Here is a 25,848-nt window from a genome sequence, read left to right on the forward strand (position 1 = left end):
GATGATGCTGAACAATTCCAGGATATGTTATTTTTTCATTGGTTGTTGCGTTAAATCTTACCCAGATACAATAGTGCTATTTTGTGTATATTGTGTAGCCTCTTTTTTTGATTGACTGATAAGTGTCAGGCTCGAGTAAGAACTCCAGGGGAGTCGCGCTTGATTCCTGACCGGTTCCATAGAGACAGCGGTGCGGACTGATACATTTTGGGCGCTGCGGCTTATTAAATATATAAAAGTACGTTTTTCTGTGTGACAAAAGACCGAAATGAGAGACTGTCACTCTCAATGTGTGACAGCTGAGAGCCCTTTAGATGTTTTTCATTGATTTATTTGACTGTTTATTTACCTCAGATTTGAAAGCAAGAAATTTTCGTCTGAATTTTAACGTTAATTTGTGCAGAAAATAAAAATAATATTCTACAGGAATAAACAGCAAAATCACTAAATAATATATTTAAAAAAATCTGCACAGCTCTTTGGACTTGCACTGCACTGTAAATGTTTCAAATATTGCATTTTCTTAATTGAAACATTAGCAGAAGCGACATGCTAACTAGCTAGCACATTTTAGCACGTCTCCGCACGTAACCTCAACCGTTTATAACAATTAGTGATGGGAAGTTCGGTCCATTACGTCCTGACGTAATGACGTCATTCACAATGACGTAATGACGCAAATTCCATCATCCCGCGCCCGGCAGATATGAATCCATTCAATTTAACACAATCGAAAAGTTCTTTGTAATCATAACTTTAGTTGAATACGTTTCTTACATTTAAGTTTTGCAACTAAAACACCCAGTACAGGCAGTGATGTGCAAACGTGGATGTTTTACGTGTCTTAAAGATATAAAGTTAATAAACTAATCTTCATCAACTTACAAAAAGCGGCATATAAAAATACAGACTAACCTGCACAACAGTCAATAGTAAAATTAATTGACATATTGAGTGAACAGTTGTATGATTTTTTATTTTTTTTTTAAATGATTAATAGCCTATGACTAGTTACTATGCATATCCCAATATGTATAATTTGCTCTGAAGGTTTACGCATCCTTCAGAAGGTTTAAGTATCAACAGCTAATCGGTTCTCAGTATGTCGGACGTGTCCAGAAAGATTAAAAGCAACACAAAAACAAATGGGACTTGAAGAGCTGAGGCTCAAGCAGGATGTTATACTAGATGGAACTATTACATATATACACTTATTACATGTTAAAAAGATTTTGGCTGCAGAAAGAAGCAATCATTGCTACAATTGCACTGGTCAACCCTAACCTTCCGACCCTGGAACTTGATGAATGGGACATAATTAAAGTGTGTGTGTGAGATTTTAAATCCCTTTGAAGAAGTCACTGTTGAAATTAGTGCTGAAAGGTATGTATAATTTAATTTAACATAGAACTGCCTCCACTGGTGAAATATTGGAAATAAGTGTATGTTTTTGTTACATTTCAACTGACCTTTTTCCTTCTCATAAACAATGATAACTTATTTGATCTGACTGTTCTTTTGTCTTTTTATTAAAACAGATATGTGACTGCATCCAAGGTCATTTTGATGGCAAGGGGACTGCAAAAAATTGTTCAGAGATCGAGGGGCGCTGTGTCTAACCATGGACCAGTTATTGCAATGATGGACTCACTGGCTCCGGACATGCGTTTCCACAAGATAGAGCATTTTTGCCTGCTTTCTGAGGCTACCCTGCTTGACCCCAGATTTAAGCAAAGGGCCTTTCAAGATGCAGGAGCTGCAGATGAAGCTGCCAAAGGTATAACTGCAGCTGTTGCAAGGGTTTGGTCCAGTACAGAAGAGCAAACTAAAGCTAAGCGCACAACCCCACCAGCTCTTCTCTCATCTGAACAGCAATCTTCAATCTGGGAGGATTTTGATGAGAGAGTTGCTGATGCAGTCACCATCAGCAATACAACATCCACCTCAGTGGCAGCAATAAGAGGGTATCTTGCAGAGACCTTGATTCCAAGAAATGAAGACCCACTGGCATGGTGGAAAGCAAGGCAGGCAGTATATGAAGGGTTAACTGCTGTTATGAAAATGAGACTTTGCATAGTAGCTACATCTGTGCCTTTGATACTGCAAGATAACATTTGTTAGGTATTGCCTTAAGAGCTGAATACAGCGTGTATATGTACATGTGTATGTTTTTAATCAACAATTATTTGTTAAAATTGTAATGGTGTGTTGTTTAAAACTCTTTAATCCAGTTTTATTAAAATTGTTTATTTAATACAAACTCAATTTGTGAATGTGCATTAACTATAATTACAGTACAGGTATTTCATAAATCACCCTAGCTTCCTATTAAATAGCCTACTGTAACTCAACCCACTTCAAGCTAATACCAGCATGCTCAACTAAACAATGCAGTCATTTAAGACAAGCAGATACATTAATGTAAAAAGAAAAGCATACATTTAAAATGTTTCTTTCGCTCCATCAGTTGTTTCAAAAACTAATGCAACTGAGTTAAACATTCATATGTTGATAAGACATTAAACCATTTACATTCGTTGCTGTATCAGTTCAGTGATTTACGCATGCGCAGTAACAACAGCTCATCGGTTCTCAGTATGTCGGACGCGTCCGAAACAAACAGTTCTCAGCTCAGCGTACTGATGATTCGCTGTATCAGTTCAGTGATTCAAGCATGCGAAGTATCAACAGCTCATTGGTTCTCGGACGCGTCCAAAAGAAACAGTTCTCAGTTCAGTGTACTGATGATTCGCTGTATCAGTTCAGTAATTCACGCATGCGCAGTATCAACAGCTCGAGCTCACAGTTCTCTCTCAGCACAACATGTCTCAGTTCAGTGTACAGGAGTTACATATACTCCGGGATATTAGTTTATTTAGAGTCGGACCGACTGTCAGGCATGACCGAAAGTGAGTAACTTTCGGTCATCTGTGGTGTTAAATCTGTGGTAGATACGATAGCTTTTACACCCTGTGTGTTAGGTACATTTGCTTTAGCCCTGTAGCTTTGTAAGCTATCAAAAATACACAGAGACAGGATTGCTGCATGTGACCAGAATGGTCGTATTTTTTTATTGAACTTTCTGCGCAGGAACAACGCATCAACCAACTAACTAACTCTCCCACTTCTTAAAGGGGAAATGCCAAATATGTATGTGTGTGTGTGTTTGTCGGTAATATGTGAATTATGTATCAGTTATCTGTGGGTTGTTTGTATCTGCCACCACACAGGCCCCCCCACAAGTCACCAACAGCGGCAACATCAGCTTGCTTGGAGCATGAACATGTCTCCCTGAACGGGTGCAATGATGTGAGCCTGTAGCAGGTAGCACCTCTTGAACATTCTGAGATTTCTTCTTGGGGTCTCTACTAATGTTGGTGGTTGGTCGACCCCTCCTAGGAGCCAGTGGCGGAACCATCGGCTGGCCCAGCTCTCCATGAGCTGGTTTAAGTGACTCGCTCTGTACGGCTCACGCGACAGTGACTCGCTCTGTACGGCCCCCGACGTCAACCAGGAAGGTTTTGGCTCCAGCCTCCAGAACCCCAAACGGGCCGTCATATGGGGGCTGCAAAGAGTTCCGATGAGCATCATTACGGATGAAGACAAACTCAGCTGCAGAGAGGTCTTTGGGCATCCAAGCTACTGTCAGTCCATGCTGAGAGGTAGGAACAGGTTTGAAAGCATTGATTCTGTCTAAGAGGGCGAAGCGTTCAGAAGGTAGTCTCCATGGCATTGTGCAATCTGGGATGAAATCTCCGGGGACCCGTAGAGTCTGACCGTACACCAACTCTGCAGAGGAAGTTTGTAGATCCTCCTTGGGAGCCGTTCGCAGGCCCAGCAGGACCCATGGTAGCCGCTCAATCCATCTGCCATCTGTCAGACTGGCCCTCAGTGCAGTTTTGAGAGAGCGATGAAAGTGTTCGCAAAGGCCATTGGCCTGCGGGTGGAAAGCCGTAGTATGGTGCAGCTGCACACCTAAGATCCGAGCCACCTCCGTCCACAACTCAGATGTGAATTGAGGGCCGCGGTCTGAAGATATGTCTGACGGTGTGCCGAAACGCGCCACCCAAGTGTCGATGAAGGCCCGTGCAACATCCGCCGTTGTCGTTGAGGTCAATGGTACTGGTATCCACCAATGGTATCCACCATAATCAGAAGGTGAGTAAACCCCCGGGAGGGCGGCAGTGGACCCACTAGGTCGATGTTAACGTGGTCAAAACGTCGCTCGGGTACCTCAAAAGTTGCCAGTGGAGCTTTGGTGTGTCTCTGCACTTTGGCCCGCTGACATGCCACACATGCTGAAACCCAGTTTCGAACATCCTTTTTCAATCCATGCCACACAAACTTTGAAGAAACCAGTTTCTGTGAAGCTTTCCGCCCCGGGTGTGACAAACTGTGGATGTTGTCAAACACAACTCGCCTCCACTGCACTGGTATTATTGGCCGAGCATGGCCTCTGGAGACATCACACATCAGCGTAACTCCCGCCTCTGCAAAACGGACGTCAGCTATTTTCAAACTCGAGATAGCTGATCTGTAAGCCTGCACCTCTGTGTCGGACTGCTGATCAGTAGCTAATTGGACAAAGTCTATACCCCAGTGTACTGCTTGCACAGCGGCCCTGGAAAGGCAATCTGCTACAACGTTGCTTTTCCCGTCTATGTGCTTGATATCTGTTGTGAACTCAGATATGAAGGCCAGGTGGCGTTGTTGCCTTGATGACCAGGGTTCAGAGACTTTAGACATAGCATGAACCAAGGGTTTGTGATCCACAAACGCTGTGAAAACCCGTCCTTCCAAAAAGAAACGAAAGTGTCTTACTGCCAGGAATAGCGCGAGCAACTCTCTGTCAAAAGTGCTGTACTTCCGCTCATTCGGGCGGAGCTGGCGACTGAAAAATGCAAGGGGTTGCCAAACACCATCTACCAGCTGCTCATGTACAGCACCCTCTGCGCAGTCTGACGCATCAGTAGTGATAGCAATGGGGGCATCTGGAATCGGATGAGACAGCATGGTTGCCTGGGCTAAAGCGAGTTTAGTGTCCACAAACGACTTGGTCATCACCACTGACCAGATAATCTGTGCATTCTTGCTGTGAACTGTGAGGGCCCTGTACAAAGGATGCATGAGCTGGGCTGCGCGAGGAATGAAACGTTGATAGAAATTAACCATCCCCAAAAACTCTTGCAGTGATTTGGGTGTGTGTGGAACAGGGAACTCTGTAATGGCGTTGACTTTGTCTGGTAGAGGAACTGCCCCCTCGCTTGTGATCCGGTGGCCTAGAAAGTCAATAGAGGCCAGGCCAAACTGACACTTGGCGGGGTTAATTATCAAGTCCTGGCCGAGGCGAGCAAACAGCAATTTTAGATGTGTCAGGTGCTCCTCTTTGGACGCACTGGCGACTAAAATGTCATCTAAGTACACGAATAGAAAATCCATGTCTCGCAGGATCGAGTCCATCATTCACTGAAAGGTTTGTGCTGCGTTCTTGAGTCCAAAAGGCATCCGTAAAAATGCACAGGAAGTCTGCACCCAGGAGGGGCCTGCTTACATCTGCCAACACAAACTCCCACGTAAAACGCTGTCCATTGAAGCACAGTGGTACTATCCGCTTCCCATATGTGCGTATCTTGCCTTGATTGGCTGCCTCGAGCGGTGAGCCAACCTTGTCTAAGTGTCTGTCCATTGTTGACGCAGGCAGGACGCTAACCTGTGCCCCCGTATCACACAGGAAATGTCGGCCGGATAATGAGTCTGTGATGAACAGTAGGTAAGCAGTGTCATTAGCTACTATGCTACTGACAGTGGGCATATTGTGGCTCCCATTGAACGTGCATGGAGGACGGCACTTTTTGGCTTTTGCCCCAAAACGAGCGTGAAAGAAACACAGTCCCTGTTCAGCAGTCTGCCATGCAGCGGGAGCTAGCCGTTCACCCGAACCACATGCTGCAGTTCTCAAAACAGGGTACAAGGATGTAGCTACTGCTGAGTCAGCTGCTGTACACTTGTGTGATGCTGCCTTATATACATCCGCCAGTTGTGCTAGTTCTCTGTAATCAGCTACCACTTTAATTGCGAGGGAGGTACGGACATTTTTTGGTAATTGTTGCAAGATTAACTCCTTAAACAGAAAGCATGGCGTATGCTCACCCAGTAGCCCTAGCATGTGGTCCATTAACTCAGACGGCCGTGAATCTCCGAGTCCAGGCAGAGAAAGTAAGCGCCGTGCTCTTTCAGTCTCCGATAAACAGAAAGTCTTTAATAGATATGCCTTTAGTGTAGAATATTTATCCCGATCCAGGGGATCTTCCAGAATGCTGATCGCTCGCGTGGCCGTGGAGCTGCTGAGGGCTGCAACGACGTAATAGTATTTTGTGTCGTCCCGTAAGGCAAACTGAGCTTCGGCTTGCGCGAACCATACGGCCGCTTGTTGCTCCCAAAAACTCCGGCAGTTTCAGAGATACAGCATTCGTCGACATCACAAATAAGATATTTGTTCTGCGTCGGGGTCACCAATGTAGCTTTGTAAGCTATCAAAGATACACAGAGACAGGATTGCTGCATGTGACCAGAATGGTTGTATTTTTTATTGAACTTTCTGCACAGGAACAACACATCAACCAACTAACTAACTCTCCCACTTCTTAAAGGTGAAATGCCAAATATGTATGTGTGTGTGTTTGTCGGTGATATGTGAATTATGTATCAGTTATCTGTGGGTTGTTTGTATCTGCCACCACAGCCCAGTGTATAGTATTAAAGTGAAGAATTGAATAAAATTATTCCAAAATGATAAAGCACATAAGAAATACTCAACTCAAATTAATTACAAATTAATTTTCCTGTGTCATTTCTATTGTTTTTTCTGTCCGATCTTCCAAAGGGAACTTCCCATGATAACTTGGACAACAAAAGATCAGATTCAAACTTGAAAATAAGCTTTTTTTTGTGGGGAAAACATCTTTAGCTTTTAATCTAATTGATCTGTAGCTAAAAAATAAGAGCTAAAATATCTGAATACAATAAGTTCTAATTAATAAATATAGCTGCAAGCAGCGATACCGGGGTCAAGCCGATCAGATGCGCTTAGAAAATGTCGCTGATGAACCATACCAAGTTTCGTAGCGATATGGCATTGCATTCGTAAAAAAATGAACTTAACGTGAAAATTCAAAATGGCCGACACACAAAATGGCCGTCCAAAAACCGTTTGGTATCGTTTGACTCAGCATTCCTCAAGGAGTCTAACAACACCTCCTTCATGATTTTAGACTCAAGTTTGCAGTAGTTATAAGCAGAGGTGGGTAGAGTAGCCAAAAATTGTACTCAAGTAAAAGTACTGTTACTTCAGAATAATATGACTCAAGTAAAAGTAAAAAGTAGACATCCAAATAATTACTTGAATAAGAGTAAAAAAGTACTTGGTGAAAAAACTACTCAAGTACTGAGTAACTGTTGAATAACGTCTGATTTTTTAACACGACAACAATCATTCATTCATTCATTCATCTTCTACCGCTTATCCGAACTACCTCGGGTCACGGGGAGCCTGTGCCTATCTCAGGCGTCATCGGGCATCAAGGCAGGATACACCCTGGACGGAGTGCCAACCCATCACAGGGCACACACACACACACACTCTCATTCACTCACGTAATCACACACTACGGACAATTTTCCAGAGATGCCAATCAACCTACCATGCATGTCTTTGGACCGGGGGAGGAAACCGGAGTACCCGGAGGAAACCCCCGAGGCACGGGGAGAACATGCAAACTCCACACACACAAGGTGGAGGCGGGACGACAACAATCAGACAGACAAAAATACAAAATAATCTTTAGGCAAATTATGGCTCATCCAATCAATAAAATAAATTAAAATTAATTAATTACAAAATAGTTTAAATTAAAATAATTCAGGTATATTCAAGTACTTAATAAATAAAATAAAATAAAAAATAAATATGCACAAGTAACACAAATTTCCTTTATACTTTTTTACCAGCGAAAACTAGAACGAGGCAGCCCATAAATTCTCATAAACTGTGTGTGTGTGTCTCCAGTGACAGAACAACAGAAGGAAACACACACACACACACATTTCATTTCATTTCTTTTGTGTTGTGATTGTTGCACATTTGATGCCTTGATGAAAGGGCAATAATAATGAAATACATCTCTACTCCTTTAATTAATTTCAGGAAGCCTCTAGTACTTTCCTTAGTTTCAGGTAAGCTAAAGCTTCTGGTTGCAAAGCTGTTTTTGTTTCTCAAAATATCTTCCTTCATGTTCATCAGAACAAAGAAATTTGAACAGGTTTGTAACAACATGAGAGTGAGTAAATGATGACAGAATTTTCATTTTGAGTGAACTATCCCTTTAAATATGTGTGTTCGGCGCTGTAAGAAACGACACGTCTGACGTTGAGTAAAGTTGAGCACATAAAACAAACTCAACAGCTGAACTCGACAAAACTGCTCTGTGTACTGTATGCCTGCGCCTCGTCCATTAATTCAGTATATAGCAGTAAAAGTTCTCCCTTACTTCTCAGCGTAAGAAATACAAGGTGTGAACTGACTGAAATGCGTGTCTCATGGTGAAGACTTGAGAGCTCTGTCATATGTAACCTAAAAGACAAACATGCGGCTATCTGCTTTGGCAGACACAGAAGACACCTCATAATGTAACTGCTCTCTCGCACTTTTACTAAGGTAAACATGCTTTCAATATGAGGCCAGGGGTGCGGGTTTTCCTCGTCATTTGTGTCTGCATTGCCGACGGTTGATTCTGACATGTTTGTGTTGCTAACTAACGCGTCCCGCCGCTGAGATTGAGTATGGTAACGTGACGAGACTGCACAACTACGTTTGATTGGTGAAACAGTCACGTGGTAGAGCCTTAGCGGAAGTTTCTCTATTTGTCAAAATAAAACATTAAAATTGATGCGTAGAATACCAAAGAGGTAACAAGAAAAGTAACGAGATCATTGTACCCTAATGTAGCGGAGTAAGAGTACAGTTTCTTCTTCACAAATCTACTCAAGTAAAAGTAAAAAGTATAGTGATTTAAAACTACTCCTAGAAGTATAATTTTTTCAAAAACTTACTCAAGTAAATGTAACGGAGTAAATGTAACTCGTTACTACCCACCTCTGGTTATAAGCGAAAATAGCTGTTTTTAAAAACTAGGTGGTGCTGTCACAAAACGTTGGTTGTACCCTCAAGTCATCACTTTTATGACATAAAAAGTGCCATGTATTCTGCCACGGTTTACAAGAACGCATTGGTCTATCAAAAAGCTTTTGATAACTTTTTGTCTTGGGTGTCTCTAGATGCTATATACCAAAGGACATGCAAATCGGACAAACGGTCTAGGAGGAGTTCGAAAAAGTAGGTTTTACGGAAAATTCAAAATGGCGGAAGGATATTCATGACAGAAATGACGTCATAGGTGCATTCGAATCGGCATGAGCAAAGGATCCAAAATATGCAAGAATTTTGTCTCTAGGCCTTACAAGTCAGCAGTTATGAACATGAACATAATTGGATTTTTGGACTGTTGGTGGTGCTAGAGGGTTTGAGCTAGACACACCGAAGTTTCTATAGTAACTTCTAAGACTGGCCTCTACATGTGTGCCAAATTACATAACTTTCCTTACTTACATTGAAGGTTCCCTTGAATACTAGTTTTCAGATAAAGTTTATTGCAGGATGCTGATGAAGGAATTTATTGACACGTTCACTTAATAATCATGTTGCAAAGTCTGTGTACCGATTACAGGTTATTACACTGCAACCTGTTAGCTTTCCTAGTTTTATACTGAAATCCCCCAGAAGACCAGCAAACGCTTCACTTATTGTAGTGACCATTTGTCAAATTAAATAAAATTAAAAAAATGAATCAAACTTATCTTCAAAATAAGTCAAATAATCACCAAGATACACCATGGGTTGTGGTTTACGCAGGGAAAGGATTGAGTCCAAACCAGATGATGGGTTTGGGTTTTGCAGGCAATTTTGCAACAAACAATTTTGCATCTCCTGCTCCTTGTGCCCAACTGGCTTGACAAACTAGTAAAAAACAACAACAACATAGGCCCACCCAGGTGCATTCTGGGCTGCCATAAATAAACCCCTTTTAATCCCCTAGGTGCACATGACTTAACCCAATAGAAAAGAAATACTAACCAATCCAATTAGAAGAATACATACAGTAAACATATTCTAATTAACAAATTAACACAAAAGACCAAAAAAATAAACTATACAAATAAACTTCATTTTAACATTACACACACAAAAATAGACAAATAGCTCCTACACTTGTTACATTATGCAAATTTATCTCTGGTAATAAAACAGGAAAATATCTTGAATTAATTGTATACCGACTCCAACTGCCATTAAATGCCATGAAACCTGTAGTGGTGTAGTGCAGTGGTTTTTTTTTTTTTTTAATAACAATTATATTTAACAGGATATTTAAGTGTTTGGAACTCAGAACATTCCTATCATTGGTGCACCATCTACTTAGCGGATGGAAGCATTTAGCTTTCAAGTGTTGACTCAAAGCACCGATGATCACGTCTCATTTTTTCAACGTGACGGGGTAAATGCTTGTGTATAACGAACGATGGAACGTGGAGGAGAAATACCACTAGACTGGGCATTTATCAGAATCAGAATTATTGGCCAAGTGTGTTGACACACACAAGGAATCTGGTTCCAGCTGTTTATTATGCTTCGAGTTCAAAGCCCATTCCAACATTATGTCCTCCGGTGCTGAAATTCTTGCCATCAATGAGCGCAGAGAGTGTCACCTTCACACCTAAACAGGACGAGGAGCTGGAAATAAGGAGAACAGAAGAAGAGTTATGTTCATATGCTTTGTAGTGGAGGAAACTGCTGAAAAGCACATGAGCAAAATATTAGAAAGGCAGAGGTTACCAGGGGCCTGTTGCACAAAAGTAGAATTAAGACATCCAGGATAAATGACTGGCTTAATTGGTTGCACAAAGACCGAGCCAGGATGAGCAGACACAGATTCATCAAGCCAGGTGTAAACAATCCTGGATATGTGCGCGCTCACGGCTCACTCAAACAGACCTGCCACCGATCACAGATTCACTGATTCACCATGGCAACTAGAGCGGCGTACTTCTCCCCATCGGAGGCACAAATCCTCACGGAGGCACACGAGGAGGTAAAAGACATTATTAAGAAGAAAGGCAACACCGCCACAGTGATAAAGCAAAGAGAAAAAGCGTGGCAAAGTATTGCAGACCGCCTGAATGCGTAAGTAGTGCACAATAACCCACTCACCGCTCCACTAAAAATATCACAATTGCAATCCAAATAGTTAATTCACATTTCCAAAAACGCAGTTGTACTCTGATTATGAAACATTTGAATTTTTAATTGAAATGGGCTGCAGATATGAGTGAAATTGTGTACAGTAACTCCATCACACTGGATAAGGCTTTGATAATTTATCAAAGCCTTACATTATTACTACGCTCACTAGTACGGTTTAATCTTAGCCGTTGTTCTCTGCTTCTTATGTTGTCCACCGATTGTTCTGTGTTCTCCTGCTTTTATTAATGTAAAGCTGCTTTGAAACAATGAAACAATTGTGACAAGCACTATATAAATCAAATAAAATTTAATTGAATAAATAGATGAGCTAATAATAATAATCACTTTAATTTATATAGCGCCTTTCAAAGGACCCAAGGTCGCTTGCTCACTGACTGAATTGAATGTGCTTGTGTGATAAAGAAAGTGTCTCTTTTCGTGGGTGTGTGTGGGTGTGTGTGTGTGTGGTGTGTGTGTGTGGTGTGTGATGTAGATTAAACACGACCGGGCCAAAACGGTCCACTTTTTACATCATGGCTGTGTCAAGAATATCACTGTGTTTATGAGGTAGTAATGATGAGATTTTGTGTTGACAGGTGAACTCTCTGGTGTGTTGCTGGGAGACAGGGTATATGACTGCCAGCCTTTTCTCCTGGCACCTTTCACAGACCCCCAGGAAGCACAGCAGGCCTACAACCATGCCCATGCAGGACCAGGGCCAGAGTTGAAATGACCTTTGGCCTCCTAAAGGCACGCTTTCACTGCCTTCACAAATTAAGGGTCAGTCCTGTGAGGGCATGTGACATTACTGTGGCTTGTGCTGTTCTCCACAATGTGGCCTGCCTGAGGAAGGAGAGGGCCCCCAGAGTGCCACCAGCCATGGACTGGTACAATCCGGCAATCTTCCCTGTTGATGACATTGGTCGTCTGCTGAGGGACCAATATGTGCTGATGATTTTGGTTAAATATGTCCTGCGGTGGCAGAGGAATTTGGGGTTTTTTGTGTTATATATATATAAATATATATATATATTTAAATTGATTTGGCCTCTTATGATGTTTGTGCTGTATACTGTATACAAGCTTGCAGGGAGGCTACTGCATCCATTCATTTGTCTGTTCAGTTGATGTGCATGGATTTGTCCTGCATTTATTTCAGTGAGCAGACGTACGGGGTGTGTTATATACAGACCTTTGAATGTGTATTTGATTCTGTGCTTTCCATCTTGTAGAGTCACTATGTGACTTCAGTTTCGAAAGGAGCTGATGGTTTACCTGCTTTGTTTTATCCTTATTCAATAAAGGAACATAATGTTACACTTTGTGTTTTTATATGGAATGTGTATTTTATACGACAGAGTATTAGGGCCACACTGAGGAAGAAGGAAAAAGTCATAAATTTATGAGGCTGGTTCTTTCTGCAGAAAAGATGCATATACTTTTTTACAGTCCTGATACTTATGACAATATGCTGATGTGCCAAAAGATTAAGTATTTCCTTGTTTGTGAAACCATACTGAAGAACAATTCCACAAAATGCCCCACAGCTGTCATTTTAACAACTGTCCTCCTCTAAAATGACGGGTTACAATATTATTAAAGACTTCATTCTCAAAGTCTGAATTTTCTTTTTTTCCTCTGTGGCCCTAATATTCTATCATTTTATATATAGCCGTATAGTCTATGGGAAACCGTAAATTATCTAATGATAGCAACATCATCTAAAAATCATCATTTATCCAAAATGATTGAAATTAATGATCACAAATGTTTAAATAATGACAGTGGGTCTAGTTACATGTGATAATGTATAGTGGGCAGTGGAATAACTATTGGTTTCCGTTTGTGGTGACTGCTGACTGACATAAGGGATGAGATTAAATAGATCCTAGAACTTAGCCTGGTCTGGAGCAGTCTAGCTCCACAGAATAAATCTCCATGGTAATTTATTCCATAACATTGTACCACCCCCTAATCCAGCTTCATTGCAACCGGATCACGGATAAATTGAGCCAGGATCACCAAGATATCCCGGTTTAATCCCTTATCCTAGTTTTGTGCAATAGGCCCCTGGTCGCAGAGTCTGAGTGTAACCAATTCCAATCAGACTGGCATTGTTCACCTTGGCCTGTAGGTGCAAAATTAGAGACAAATGATCAAGAGCTTCATTTTCCCCATAATTGTAATCATTGTGAACTTTAGTTGCTGGCTCCTGAGAGAGTTTACAAGACGTTTATTGACATTGTTTAACTCTTACATTGGCAAGATGCATGTAGCTCTTGCTATCCATCTTTGTTCATGTATATTTATATGTAACACCTACCAGTGTGCAGAGAAGAATTCACACAGGTGGTTGCACATTTAAAGGTTGCACATTTACCTCAAAGCCCTCATCACTCCTCGCACTGCACCCCGCACCCTCCGATCTACCAGCACTGCTCGACTGGTTCCACCATCTCTCAGGGTAAGAGGCAAGTATACTACAAGACTCTTCTCTGTACTGGCACCAAGGTGGTGGAATGAACTTCCCCTAGAGGTCCGGACAGCTGAGTCACTGGATATTTTCAAGCGGCGGTTGAAGACCTACTTATTCAGGAAACACTTCAACTAGCACTTCTTTCCTTATCTTTCGCATTAAAAAAAAAAAAAAAAAAAAAAAAAAAAAAAAAAAACACACCTTTGACACTTTTTCATTGTAACTTTGAACAAATGTTTTAAACTCATGGTATCCTAAGTATGTAACTTAGTGAGCCAGCATTAATGTATTCAATGTTAGAGATTTAAGCACTTATGTACGTCGCTCTGGATAAGGGCGTCTGCCAAATGCTGTAAATGTAAATGTAAAAGGTTTTTTATTCTGCAAACAGAAATTAAAGCTTTAGCTGCGGCTCTCATGGTTAAACTATAACACACCATCACTCACGAGGGAATCTCGCTCTCAAACTCACGCGAGGCTCATGCACGTGCAAAACATTGCTTTTTTTTAAACATGTAAATATGTGAAATAACTAACAATGACTACATTATTCTCCTCAAACAACATTATCACATGAACTTATTTAAACACGTGCAACTCAAATCGACATAGCACGATTAATATAAAATTCATATTCCACACTCTCTTCAAACACTTCAGGAGCATACACAATAACATCATAAACATTCATACACAAGTCTCACACAATTCACACTACCTGCAAACAGAAATTAAAGCTTTAGTTGCGGCTCTCGTGGTTAACAAACTATAACACACCATCACTCTGGAGGGAATCTCGCTCGCAAACTCACGCGAGACTCACGCGAGAGCGCAATGCCATAATAACCACTCCATGTAACACTGCCGCCACCTACTGGCTTCCCAGGAGACTAACATTTTAACACAATATTTAATCTCAAATTTATGCTCTTTTAAAGGCACATATTATTGAAGTGCAATATTCAATCATTGCGTTACACTCCCCCCTTCAAAATTTAAAATGTTTATCAACATTTCAGACTTGGCTACGACTGATGACCAACCCGTTTCATCCAACTCTTAACAATAGCAGTAATGACTTCAATTGTTCAATTGTTCAGCTGATTGTTCAATGATTTCAAACTACTTGAAATACACTCTGATTGCGTGAGTGAATGAGAGTGTGTGTGCCCTGCGATGGGATGGCACTCCGTCCACGGTGTATCCTGCCTTGATGCCCGATGACGCCTGAGATAGGCACAGGCTCCCCGTGACCCGAGGTAGTTCGGATAAGCGGTAGAAAATGAATGAATGAATGAATGAATGAATGAAATACACTCTATAATAGGTCAAAATAACCACTGGCTGCATTGTCCATTGTCGGACCACAATATTATACTTCCAGTAACCGTAAACACTTATTTCACTCGTAACACCCTTTTGTAATAGACTCTTAATTTCGGCCAAACGATTCTTTAGTCTACTACCTCTTTTTTAGTTTACTTTATAGAGTAAGTCAACAATGTTCTTAGTTGCTTATCTTTAGCAATTGAAAACATCTTTCTTTCTATTTACCATTGTCCATGAAAACATTTGTTTCCCTGTAAGTCCCGATTAAGTGCGGATAAATATTGTAACTTTAACGGGGCACCTCTAACATTGTCCAGGGTCACCACAGTCTTTGGTCTGCCGACTCTTTCTATCTCTATCTATTGCAACTTCCACCACAGATGGCTGACCCAACGAGTCATAAGTCAGAACTTTTGGACGACGCTGTTCTCTCCTTGGATAAGAATTCACAGGTAAGGAGTCATCATCCTCACTCTCACTTGATGCTTGTTCTTCTGATACCTCTGGCTGTCCTGCAGGCATTCCAAGATCCTTCTCCCTTCGCTCCTCTAGCACCACTTCTGCTATCTCCTCTTCAGTCCCCTGTGGCTCTTGTTCCCAGTGCTGCTCCACACTTGGCATGAACAGTTCTGCTTCAGGGTTGAGACAAACAGGATTCTGGAACTGACTCAAGGCAGTAGGAATCTGTAACACCAGCTCACCATCGTGAAAGTCCTCATTCTCTGCCACATCACTGTGAACTTCTCTCAAGCATTTGCGGTCTTTTCTCCTTACTTTTATCTCTCATGGTCTGTTTGTGGTGTTGCTTTTGAATTCTCTAGTGGCAATCACAAGGGAAAAGTAAATTCCGATGTAACACTCATTTTACCTCCTCCTTCATGTATGACTTCATACACCGACTCACGTCACTCCTTCTTTTGACGATCAAGTACACTCTGCTTTCCCAGTACGATTGGAGCTTGCCAGGTCCTTCTCTTTCAGAAAGATTCTGAACTAGCACTCGTACACCTGGCTGAAGGTCTACTCTATGAACTCTACTGTTGTACCCTGCATCTGTAAGTGTGCGCAACATAGACAGTAATGTTCTGTTAAAGCTCTCTACCTGTCCATTTCCTTGTGGGTGATAGCAGGTAGTAGGAGATGCTCGCACATCACATCACCTCTGCAGCTGGCACACATCAACTAGTTCGAATTCCTTACCCATGTCATGGTGGATCTTCTCTGGGAATCCGAAACGTAAAGCAAAGTCATTAAAGATCCAGTCCATCACAGTCTTCGCTGATTTATTTTTAGTGGCATAGGCCTGTGCAAAATGAGTATAATGATCTAGGACAAACCAGAATGTACTTGTACCTTGTACTCGTTTATCCATCTAATCTAATTGATCTGTAGCTAAAACATAAGAGCTAAAATGTCTGAATACAATCAGTTCTATTTAATAATATTACATCACATTAATGAACATGAATGTCATTGAATGTTCCCTTGAATACCAGTTTTCAGATAAAGTTTATTGCAGGATGCTGATGAAGGAATTTATTGACACGTTCACTTAATAATCATGTTGAAAAGTCTGTGTACCGACTACAGGATATTACACTGCAACCTGTTAGCTTTCCTAGTTTTATACTGAAATCCCCCAGAAGACCAGCAAACGCTTCACTTATGTTATATTATGCAAAGTTAACTCTGGTAATAAAACAGGAAAATATCTTGAATTAATTGTATACCGACTCCAACTGCCATTAAATGCCATGAAACCTGTAGTGGTGTAGTGCAGTGTTTTTTTTTTAATAATTATTTTTAACAGGATATTTAAGTGTTTAGAACTCAGAACATTCCTATCATTGGTGCACCATCTACTTAGAGGATGGAAGCATTTAGCTTTCAAGTGTTGACTCAAAACAGCACCGATGATCACGTCTCATTTTTTTCAACGTGACGGGGTAAATGCTTGTGTATAAGGAATGATGGAACGTAGAGGAGAAATACCACTAGACTGGGCATTTACGCTTCAAGTTCAAAGCCCATTCCAACTTTATGTCCTCCGGTGCTGAAATTCTTGCCATCGATGAGCGCAGAGAGTGTCACCTTCACACCTAAACAGGACGAGGATGGAAAGGAAACAGAAGAAGAGTTATGTTCATATGCTTTGTAGTGGAGGAAACTGCTGAAAAGCACATGAGCAAAATATTAGAAAGGCAGAGGTTACCTGGTCGCAGAGTCTGAGTGTAACCAATTCCAATCAGACTGGCATTGTTCACCTTGGCCTGTAGGTGCAAAATTAGAGACAAATGATCAAGAGCTTCATTTCCCCATAATTGTAATCATTGTAAACTTTAGTTGCTGGCTCCTGAGAGAGTTTACAAGACATTTATTGACATTGTTTAACTTTTACATAGGCAAGATGCATGTAGCTCATGCTATCCATCTTTGTTCATGTATTTTTATACACAGAGCAATTTAGTCACTAAGGTAATGATAATGATGGTAGTGACGTCAGAGCATTTACTTCATCTCTACATTAATACCGGTGCAGCAGTGCTTCATGCCCCTTTTCCACCGAGGCAGTTTGAGTGCTGGTTTGGAGCCAGAGCCTAATTTAGAACCAGTTCTTTCTTTTTCGACAGCCAAAGCACCGGCTTTGAGCCAGGAAAAGTGGTTCTTAAGTAGCACCAAAACCTTGCTGGTCTAGACTTAAGAACCGCTTGCGTCAGGGGCTGTTAGCGCATTTGATAATGTACCTTAAGTTTTTAAACTTTTAAGTTATTAAACTAATGTTTAATACACTTTTACTTTACAGCAATAGGATACATTATCAGCACACATGATAGAAAAAGGTTAGCATTAGCATGTAGCTACCTACTGTGTTAATGATAAAATAATGTTATGTACTTTCTTGATTACAACCTCCATTTATACAAATTACATGGAGCTGCATGTACACGTTGGATTCACCATGTTTGGATGCCAATGTAGGTTCACAAAACCATGAGCATTAACAGTAAAGCAACATCTGCCATTGTTGATGATGTGTTTGCCGCTTCTGCGATAAAGTTGCTGGGACACGTGACACGTATACTGTACAGTGACATCAGACTCGGCTCTGTGATGGCTCTCTAACCAATGGAAAGGCAAACCGGTTCTTAGAAGGTTCGCCAGTGGAACCAACTTTAAACCAGCACCAGAACTAGCTCTGAACCAGCACCCGGTTCTTTTTGGTGGAAAAGGGGCATTATTTTTAGTCTGTCCAGCCCTCTCTCTACCTCAATAGCCATGCCATTACCAATTTCCTCTATCAAAGCAATCGTCCTTGACACCTAGATTGCAAACCATGTCTGGCTCTGGAACTTTGAGTTCAACTCTGAAGTAAGAAGCTTTTCCCCCTAATCTCTATATAACATCATTACACCACACAACCACAGGAATAACAAAAACACAAATTAGCACCTGAGTAACTTAAACATCAAATAGTTCAATCTAATAAATAGTTTTTTAGGTTGAAGTTGACTACTTTATGCGGCCTCAGGAATTCACCTCCCGACCCACTAACTCACAGACAATGAAGCATCACTGTCCAGCTGGTACTTGGCAGCAATGCCAAAGCGTGTGTTGTTGCTGCCAGCAGTCCAGGCCAGATTGACAGCAGTCTCCAGCTGATTGTTAACCTTCTGGTAGACAGAGCCACCAAACTCAGTGCCATCATTACTGAAACAAACAAACAAAAAAAAAAATCATGTTTAAAAATTGTATGTTCTTCTATTTAGAAATAATTTGCATTTGATAACTGGTATTACATTTTATCAAGTCAATGAAACTCACACATTTGTGTGAAGCTGGAAATCGCCAGCCTTGTAGCCAAGAGCAAAGTTGTTCTGCACCAGTTTGGACTTAGCTGTGTCAAATGCCATTTGGTAACCAGCCAACCAGCCTGCGTAGCCCAAAACAGCTGCGGAATGCACGACTGGGCCCTCAAAGTCAACATCGCAGGACAGGTTGATGTAGTCCCGCTTGTAGCCACTCTTCAGCTTGCCACTCTTCTTGCTATGGTTAAAGTAAGAGAATATTTTAGTGAGTGCAGATTCAGTTAGGTTCATTCCACAACTGGTTCATTCCATTTGACCAAACATCAGGCCTCCCAAACAGTGTAGTAGACGCAAATGCTTAGACAAGCACTGTGAGAGTGCAAGTTTCAATCCTGAAAATGCCACTGCCATCCCTGCTTTTTAGCTTAAAAAAGAAATGTGTTTCTCAGACCCCGTCAAGCAATTAGCCCCTCCTGTAAGAACACGAGCAGTGAGCTGAAACACTTCCCTCGAAGGAAGCGTGGTAGCTTTCACCTCTGCTGATTTATAGCCATTATTCTATAAAAGGTCTATCAAGTGAATACTGCCTATAAAACAATTTTGTTTCATTTTAAAATACAGCAAATCACACCCATATTGTGTACTAACATTAACCACAACAAGCTCAGTGCATTCAATACATACAGTGGGTATGGAAAGTATTCAGACCCCTTTAAATTTTTCACTCTTTGTTTCATTGCAGCCATTTGCTAAAATCCAAAAAAGTTCATTTTATTTCTCATTAATGTACACTCAGCACCCCATCTTGACAGAAAAAACAGACATGTAGAAATTTTTGCAAATTTATTAAAAAAGAAAGACTGAAATATCACATAGTCATAAGTATTAAGACCCTTTGCTCAATATTGAGTAGAAGCACCCTTTTGAGCAAGTACAGCCATGAGTCTTCTTGAGAATGATGCAACAAGTTTCTCACACCTGGATTTGGGGATCCTCTGCCATTCTTCCTTGCAAATCCTTTCCAGTTCCGTCAGGTTGGATGGTGAACGTTGGTGGACAGCCATTTTCAGGTCTCTCCAGAGATGCTCAATTGGGTTTAGGTCAGGGCTCTGGCTGGGCCAGTGAAGAATGGTCACAGAGTTGTTCCAAAGCCTGCCCTTTGTTATTTTAGCTGTGTGCTTAGGGTCATTGTCTTGTTGGAAGGTGAACCTTCGGCCCAGTCTGAGGTCCTGAGCACTCTGAAAGAGCTTTTCTTCCAGGTTATCTCTGTACTTGGCTGCATTCATCTCTCCTTCAAATTGCAACCAGTCGTCCTGTCCCTGCTGCTGAAAAACACCCCCATAGCATGATGCTGCCACCACCATGTTTCACTGTTGGGATTGTATTGGGCAGGTGATGAGCAGTGCCTGTTTTTCTCCACACATAACGCTTATAATTAACGCCAAAAAGTTTAATCTTGGTCTCATCAGACCAGAGGATCTTATTTCTCATAGTCTGGGAGTCCTTCAAGCCACTCTGCCATAGAGCCCCGACTGGTGGAGGAACTGGAACTTTCTTCTTTTTTCTGGAACTTTCTCCCATCTCCCTACTGCATCTCTGGAGCCCCGACTGTGCTCTTAGGAACCTTGAGTGCTGCAGAAATACTTTTGTAACCTTGGCCAGATCCGTGCCTTGCCACAATTCTGTCTCTGAGCACTTTGGGCATTTCCTTCAACCTCATAATTCTCATTTGTTCTGACATGTACTGTGAGCTGTAAGGTCTTATATAGACAGGTGTGTGCTTTTCCTAATCAAGTCCAATCAGTTTAATTAAACATAGCTGGTCTCCAATGAAGGAGTAGAACCATCTCAAGGAGGATCCGAAGAAATGGACAGCATGTGAGTTAAATGAGTGTCACAGCAAAGGGTCTGAATACTTATGACCATGTGATTTCAGTTTTTCTTTTTTAATAAATTTGCAAAAATTTCTACATGTCTTTTTTCTGTCAAGATGGAGTGCTGAGTGAATGAGAAATAAAATGGACCTTTTTGATTTTAGCAAATGTCTGCAATGAAACAAAGAGTGAAAAATTTAAAGAGGTCTGAATACTTTCCATACCCACTGTACCTCACAGTACTATCTACACATTTCTGACACTGTTCCTGCTTTTCATGAACAGCACTCACCCTGTGTTTGGGACAAAGGACGTGTCAAGTGCCACCTTCAAGCCCTTTGCCAGCTGTTCAAAAAAGAAAAATCATTTTACACCACTGATAATATTAGTAATAATCTGATGAAGTAAATAAAAGACGAAACGATCGAGATGCTTGTCCACCTGGTCCTCCACAGAAAGCTCGGTAGTGAGAGTGTTGTCCGTGTTCCATTTCTGATTGAGACCCAGGCCCAGCTCCTTCAGCTTGTACTTGGTCTCCAAACTACCACCGGCCTTGCCAGTGTCAATATTAGTAGAGCCAGATGTGTTGAATTCCTGGAAGCAAAAAATGAGAGAGGATTTAAAGACTAATCCAAATAAACCACACCTACATGAAGAATTACTTGTAGGGCAGCAAAGGGAAGTTATATAACAAGCATTAATAAATCATTTTTACTCACAACAACAAAACTAAATTTTATAGCAAAAGTTTTTGCTTCTTAAAAATTCACTTTTTTCCCCCTTCAAGTAATAAACTGTTCACTGATTATTTTTATAGCCCACATTTGAAGCTGGTACAAAGTAAATCAGCCATTTCTGCATGTAGACATGCAGCAACTTTTGGATTCTACTCAAACTGCAGCATCTGCTATGTTATTGTTTTTTGGAAAACATAAAAATACACCAAAATTCTAACACTGGTCAGGTTCAATCAATAGTCTGTCCTCATTGTACAAGATAAAAAAGCCTACTCCAGAAGTGCATCGTACATTCAATTACATTTCATTTGTATAACACTTTTTATCAACAGACATTTTTACAAAGCAGGTTGTAGCAGTCTGAGTCTGTTTTAGTTCATTAACCTTTTAACACTGAATATTTGACAATGAGTGTAAGTGAGCTATAGCAAATCAGATTCAAACATAAAAAGAAAGGAAGTTTGCAGCAACAGGAAGTCTAGCGCTCCAGGGGGAAAGAAAAACACAAAGTGGAAAGGAAGTGAAAAACATCAGATTAACTCACAACTCCATTCTGCGACTTGGTCTTCAGGTCCAGCTTCACTATTCCAAATCCTACAGACAGACAAAGCAAAAGACAAGACCGGGCTAAAAAAAACTGTGTTTCATCAAACATAGATGATCTTCAAAAGGTTTTCATTTCTAAATAAACCAAAACTACAGGTATGAACTCACCATAGCCTTTGCTAAAGATATCCTTCGCTGCTTTTCCGAGGTCAGAGTAATTAGGAGGAACAGACATTGTGCCTAATAAAATAAAAGTTTATAATCAGTGCCAACCAGGAGTACAGCAGCGTCTCATACAGGTTCTGAGACTAGATGCTTTACACAGCATCCAACCATCAGCAAACACATCTATCTGAAATAATAATAATAATAATAATAAACACAAATCAACTCAGATTTTGATGCATTCTGTGTATCAAAATCTGAGTTGATTTGTGTTTATTAATATTATTACCATACAAATAACAATATTGTGCAATATTATGCTTTTTGTACAATACATAGCAGCAGTAATGTTTGTAATATATACACGAATGATGGGGGGGGAAATTATTTTTTCTGCTGTTTTTAACTAAATAAATCCATTTCATCGCCATCTTGGACAAGACCAATGAGCATAGCATCATCTGCAAATTTCAGGAGTTTAACAGTTTTGTCACTTGAAGTGAAGTCATTAATGTAGAGTGAGAATAGAAGTGGGGAGAGGACACATCCCTGAGGAGCGCCAGTGCTGACTGTCCGAATGCTGGAGGTGACACCTCCCAGTCTCACCTGATGTTTCCTGCCTGTCAGGAAGCTGGTGATCCACTGACAAATGGAAGGGGTATATTGAGCCTTAGGAGTTTATAGTGGAGAATTTCTGGAATTACTGTATTAAAAGCCGAACTGAAGTCGACAAAGAGAATCTGGGCTTATGTCCCTGGGCAGTCCAGGTGTTGCAGAGTGTAGTGCAGTCCAATGTTGACTGCGTCATCCACTGATCTGTTTGCAACATTGATCAACATTGGACTGCACTATAATTCTGGAAATTCTCCACTCCAAACTCCTAGTATGTATGTTACACACACTACTGCTGCTGTACATTGTACAAAAAGCATAATATTGCACAATATTGTTATTTGCACTTCTCACACTTCATGTACATAACTGATCAGTCATATATTCTGTATTCATATTTAATACTCATAATGTCTATTGTATCACATCTGCATTGTCTTGTATAGTCTGTATTATCTTGTATAGTATAGTGTTTTTTATGTCTGTACTTTTGAGAGTAACAAACAGCTGGAACCAAATTCCTTGTGTGTGTCAACACACTTGTCCAATAAACCGGATTCTGATTCTGTTTAGGCAAACTTGTGCTGAAGTAATCTCAGAAAATCATGAACTGCTAACAAGTACAGGACAACTTATTGTAATATTTTACATCATTTGGTGTAAGTAACTCAATAAAAGTGAAACAGGTCAATTAGAGGATGCTTGGATCTTAGATCAGATCAGTACATCACTGCCTACCAATTTCCAATTTCATTTAAAAAAAAAATATTATATAATTTCAGGATATTTCTATACAAATTTATCATCAAGATACGTGTTTCATTTTTCAACTATTCCTGTGTAGTGATATAAAATAAAAATTAAATCCTCTTCATAATCTTGTTAACCTTGAACTTGAGTCACGTGATTTCTGCTTTCAGGAGTAACATCACCATGAAGGACAAACCTACCCTGTCAGGCCTGTTACATGCTACACTGAGGCAATAAAGTCATCTCATTTAAAGCTAAACAGCTTCATAAGAACTAAATAAATCCATTTTATTACAAAAGTGTCATAGCGCAAAAGAAATACCAGATATTTCTATCGGTTCCTGTTCGATTTAACACAAATATCACATTCAATTCAGACTGAATATAAATGGAAGGTATTTTATTTTATTTTATTTTTTTTAAATATAGATGTTTTTCCACTGTTTTATTTGACTGTTTATTTACCTCAGATTTGAAAGCAAAATATCTTCATCTGAATTTTAACGTTAATTGTTAATTCGTGCAGAAAATAAAAATACGATTATACAGGAATAAAAACGACAGCAAAATCACTAAATAATATATTTAAAAAATAAAAAAAAAAAGTCTGCACAGCTCTTTGGACTTTCCTGCACTGTAAATCTTTCAAATATTGCATTTTCTTAATTGAAACAGCAGAAGCGACATGCTAACTAGCTAGCACATTTTAGCACGTCTCCCTGGTAACGTCTCCTCACGTAACCTCAACCGTTTATAACAATAAGGGCGTATTTGTTTGGGCGTAACACGACGTGTTAGCTCAAATTATTATTTTTATGTAAAATAACAGCTTTCATACCAACATCATAAAAAGAACCTTAAACTCACAAACGCTTTTGTCCTTCTGACGCAACCCACTAGCTGTTCAGCGTGTGTCTGTGGTAGATACGATAGCTTTTACACCACATAGAACAAAGCCACAGCGGATTCCACACACGTACTAAATAGTATGGAACGTATTGTGCTGCATCACCACACAGCTGCGTTTGCGCACTACTCACGCATACTGCATAGTACTATAGTATGCATTCCCAGGCACAACCAGTAGACGGCGCTGCTGATGTTACGTAGAGAAAGTAATGTGAAGTTAGACAATTTTACACACTACAATTCAAAGTAAAAGCGTTTTATACAGTATTACATTATGTAGCCTGTATTGAATGCTTAAATCGATAAAAATGATGATACCGTGATAGATGAATGAAATTATAATATGACTCTTAAAAACACTTTATGAATGATAGCTATTATGATCATGATTGTAACCTTTCACCTGAGCACTAGAAGGCGTGTAACTGGAATCAATAATGTCAATTTTGTTCATAATAACAGCATGTTTAGAGTAATTTATAACTTATGTTATTCCTATTAATAAAACAGACCACGAGCAGAGAGCACACATACACACACACACACACACACACACACACACACACACACACACACACACACACACACACACACGGCCTAATATTGTGTAAGTCCCCTATGTGATCTCTGTGCCTTTTACTGTTGATGCCAGACAGGAGGGTTTGACTATTTCTGCTGATCTCTTGGGGTTTTTGTACACAACAGTGTCTAGGATGGATTCAGAATGCTGCTATTAAAAATCAAGAAAACGATACAGTGTGTGTGACATTTCTATATGAATGTTTAGCAATGTTTTTTGTTTGAAGAGGCCAGAATATTTCAAGCTGACAGAAAGGCTACAGATACTCAGATAACCACTCTGTGCTATTGTGGTAAGAAGAAAAGTATCACGCGTTGAACAATTGGCTGATAAGTACAATGCAAAAATGTGAAGCTGTTTTTCAAGTGCGCACACACACACACACACACACACACACACACACACACACACACACACACACACACACACACACACACACACACACAGAGAGAGAGAGCTTAATGACCCTTTAACCAGATGGGTTACAGCAGCAGAAGACCACATTGGGTTTCACTCCAGTTAAGAACGACAATCTGAAGCTGCCTAGGCAAAAGCTCAACAAAACTAAACAAGAATGTAAAAAACCAGAGGATTTCAGTTTGTGTGATGTACAGTATGTGATGAACAGCTATGAGAATATTTGTACCAAAATACACACTTTTCTAATAAAAATATATATATATATATATATATATATATATATATATA

General features: G+C 40.4%; 1 protein-coding gene and 1 long non-coding RNA gene across 3 annotated transcripts in view; both read right to left on the bottom strand.

Annotated features, from left to right (window-relative positions):
* The window catches only part of LOC132863326 (uncharacterized), a 37,413-nt gene extending 22,785 nt beyond the window's left edge, over positions 1–14,628 (bottom strand). Inside the window, exon 1 of the long non-coding RNA XR_009650111.1 lies at positions 14,551–14,628. This is a non-coding gene — a long non-coding RNA (uncharacterized LOC132863326). The remainder of the gene's footprint in view (positions 1–14,550) is intronic.
* Positions 14,629–16,651: 2,023 nt separating this feature from the next.
* On the bottom strand, positions 16,652–24,675 carry zgc:56235 (Voltage-dependent anion-selective channel protein 2-like). Of its 2 annotated transcripts, none has more exons than XM_060896061.1 (9): positions 24,519–24,675; positions 22,293–22,364; positions 22,123–22,172; positions 21,283–21,435; positions 21,134–21,186; positions 18,984–19,205; positions 18,719–18,869; positions 17,374–17,431; positions 16,652–17,260 (listed from the first exon to the last, which is right to left on the bottom strand). In XM_060896061.1, the coding sequence occupies exons 2-9, from the start codon at positions 22,357–22,359 to the stop codon at positions 17,169–17,171; spliced, it is 846 nt and encodes a 281-aa protein (XP_060752044.1). In that variant the 5' UTR covers positions 22,360–22,364; positions 24,519–24,675; the 3' UTR covers positions 16,652–17,168. The 2 variants fall into 2 exon arrangements, with proteins under 2 accessions (XP_060752044.1, XP_060752045.1); XM_060896062.1 differs by having other exon boundaries at positions 24,490–24,533.
* Between the last annotated feature and the right edge of the window lie 1,173 nt (positions 24,676–25,848).

This window comes from Tachysurus vachellii, chromosome 20 (assembly GCF_030014155.1).
Source record: "Tachysurus vachellii isolate PV-2020 chromosome 20, HZAU_Pvac_v1, whole genome shotgun sequence".
NCBI classification, from domain to species: domain Eukaryota; kingdom Metazoa; phylum Chordata; class Actinopteri; order Siluriformes; family Bagridae; genus Tachysurus; species Tachysurus vachellii.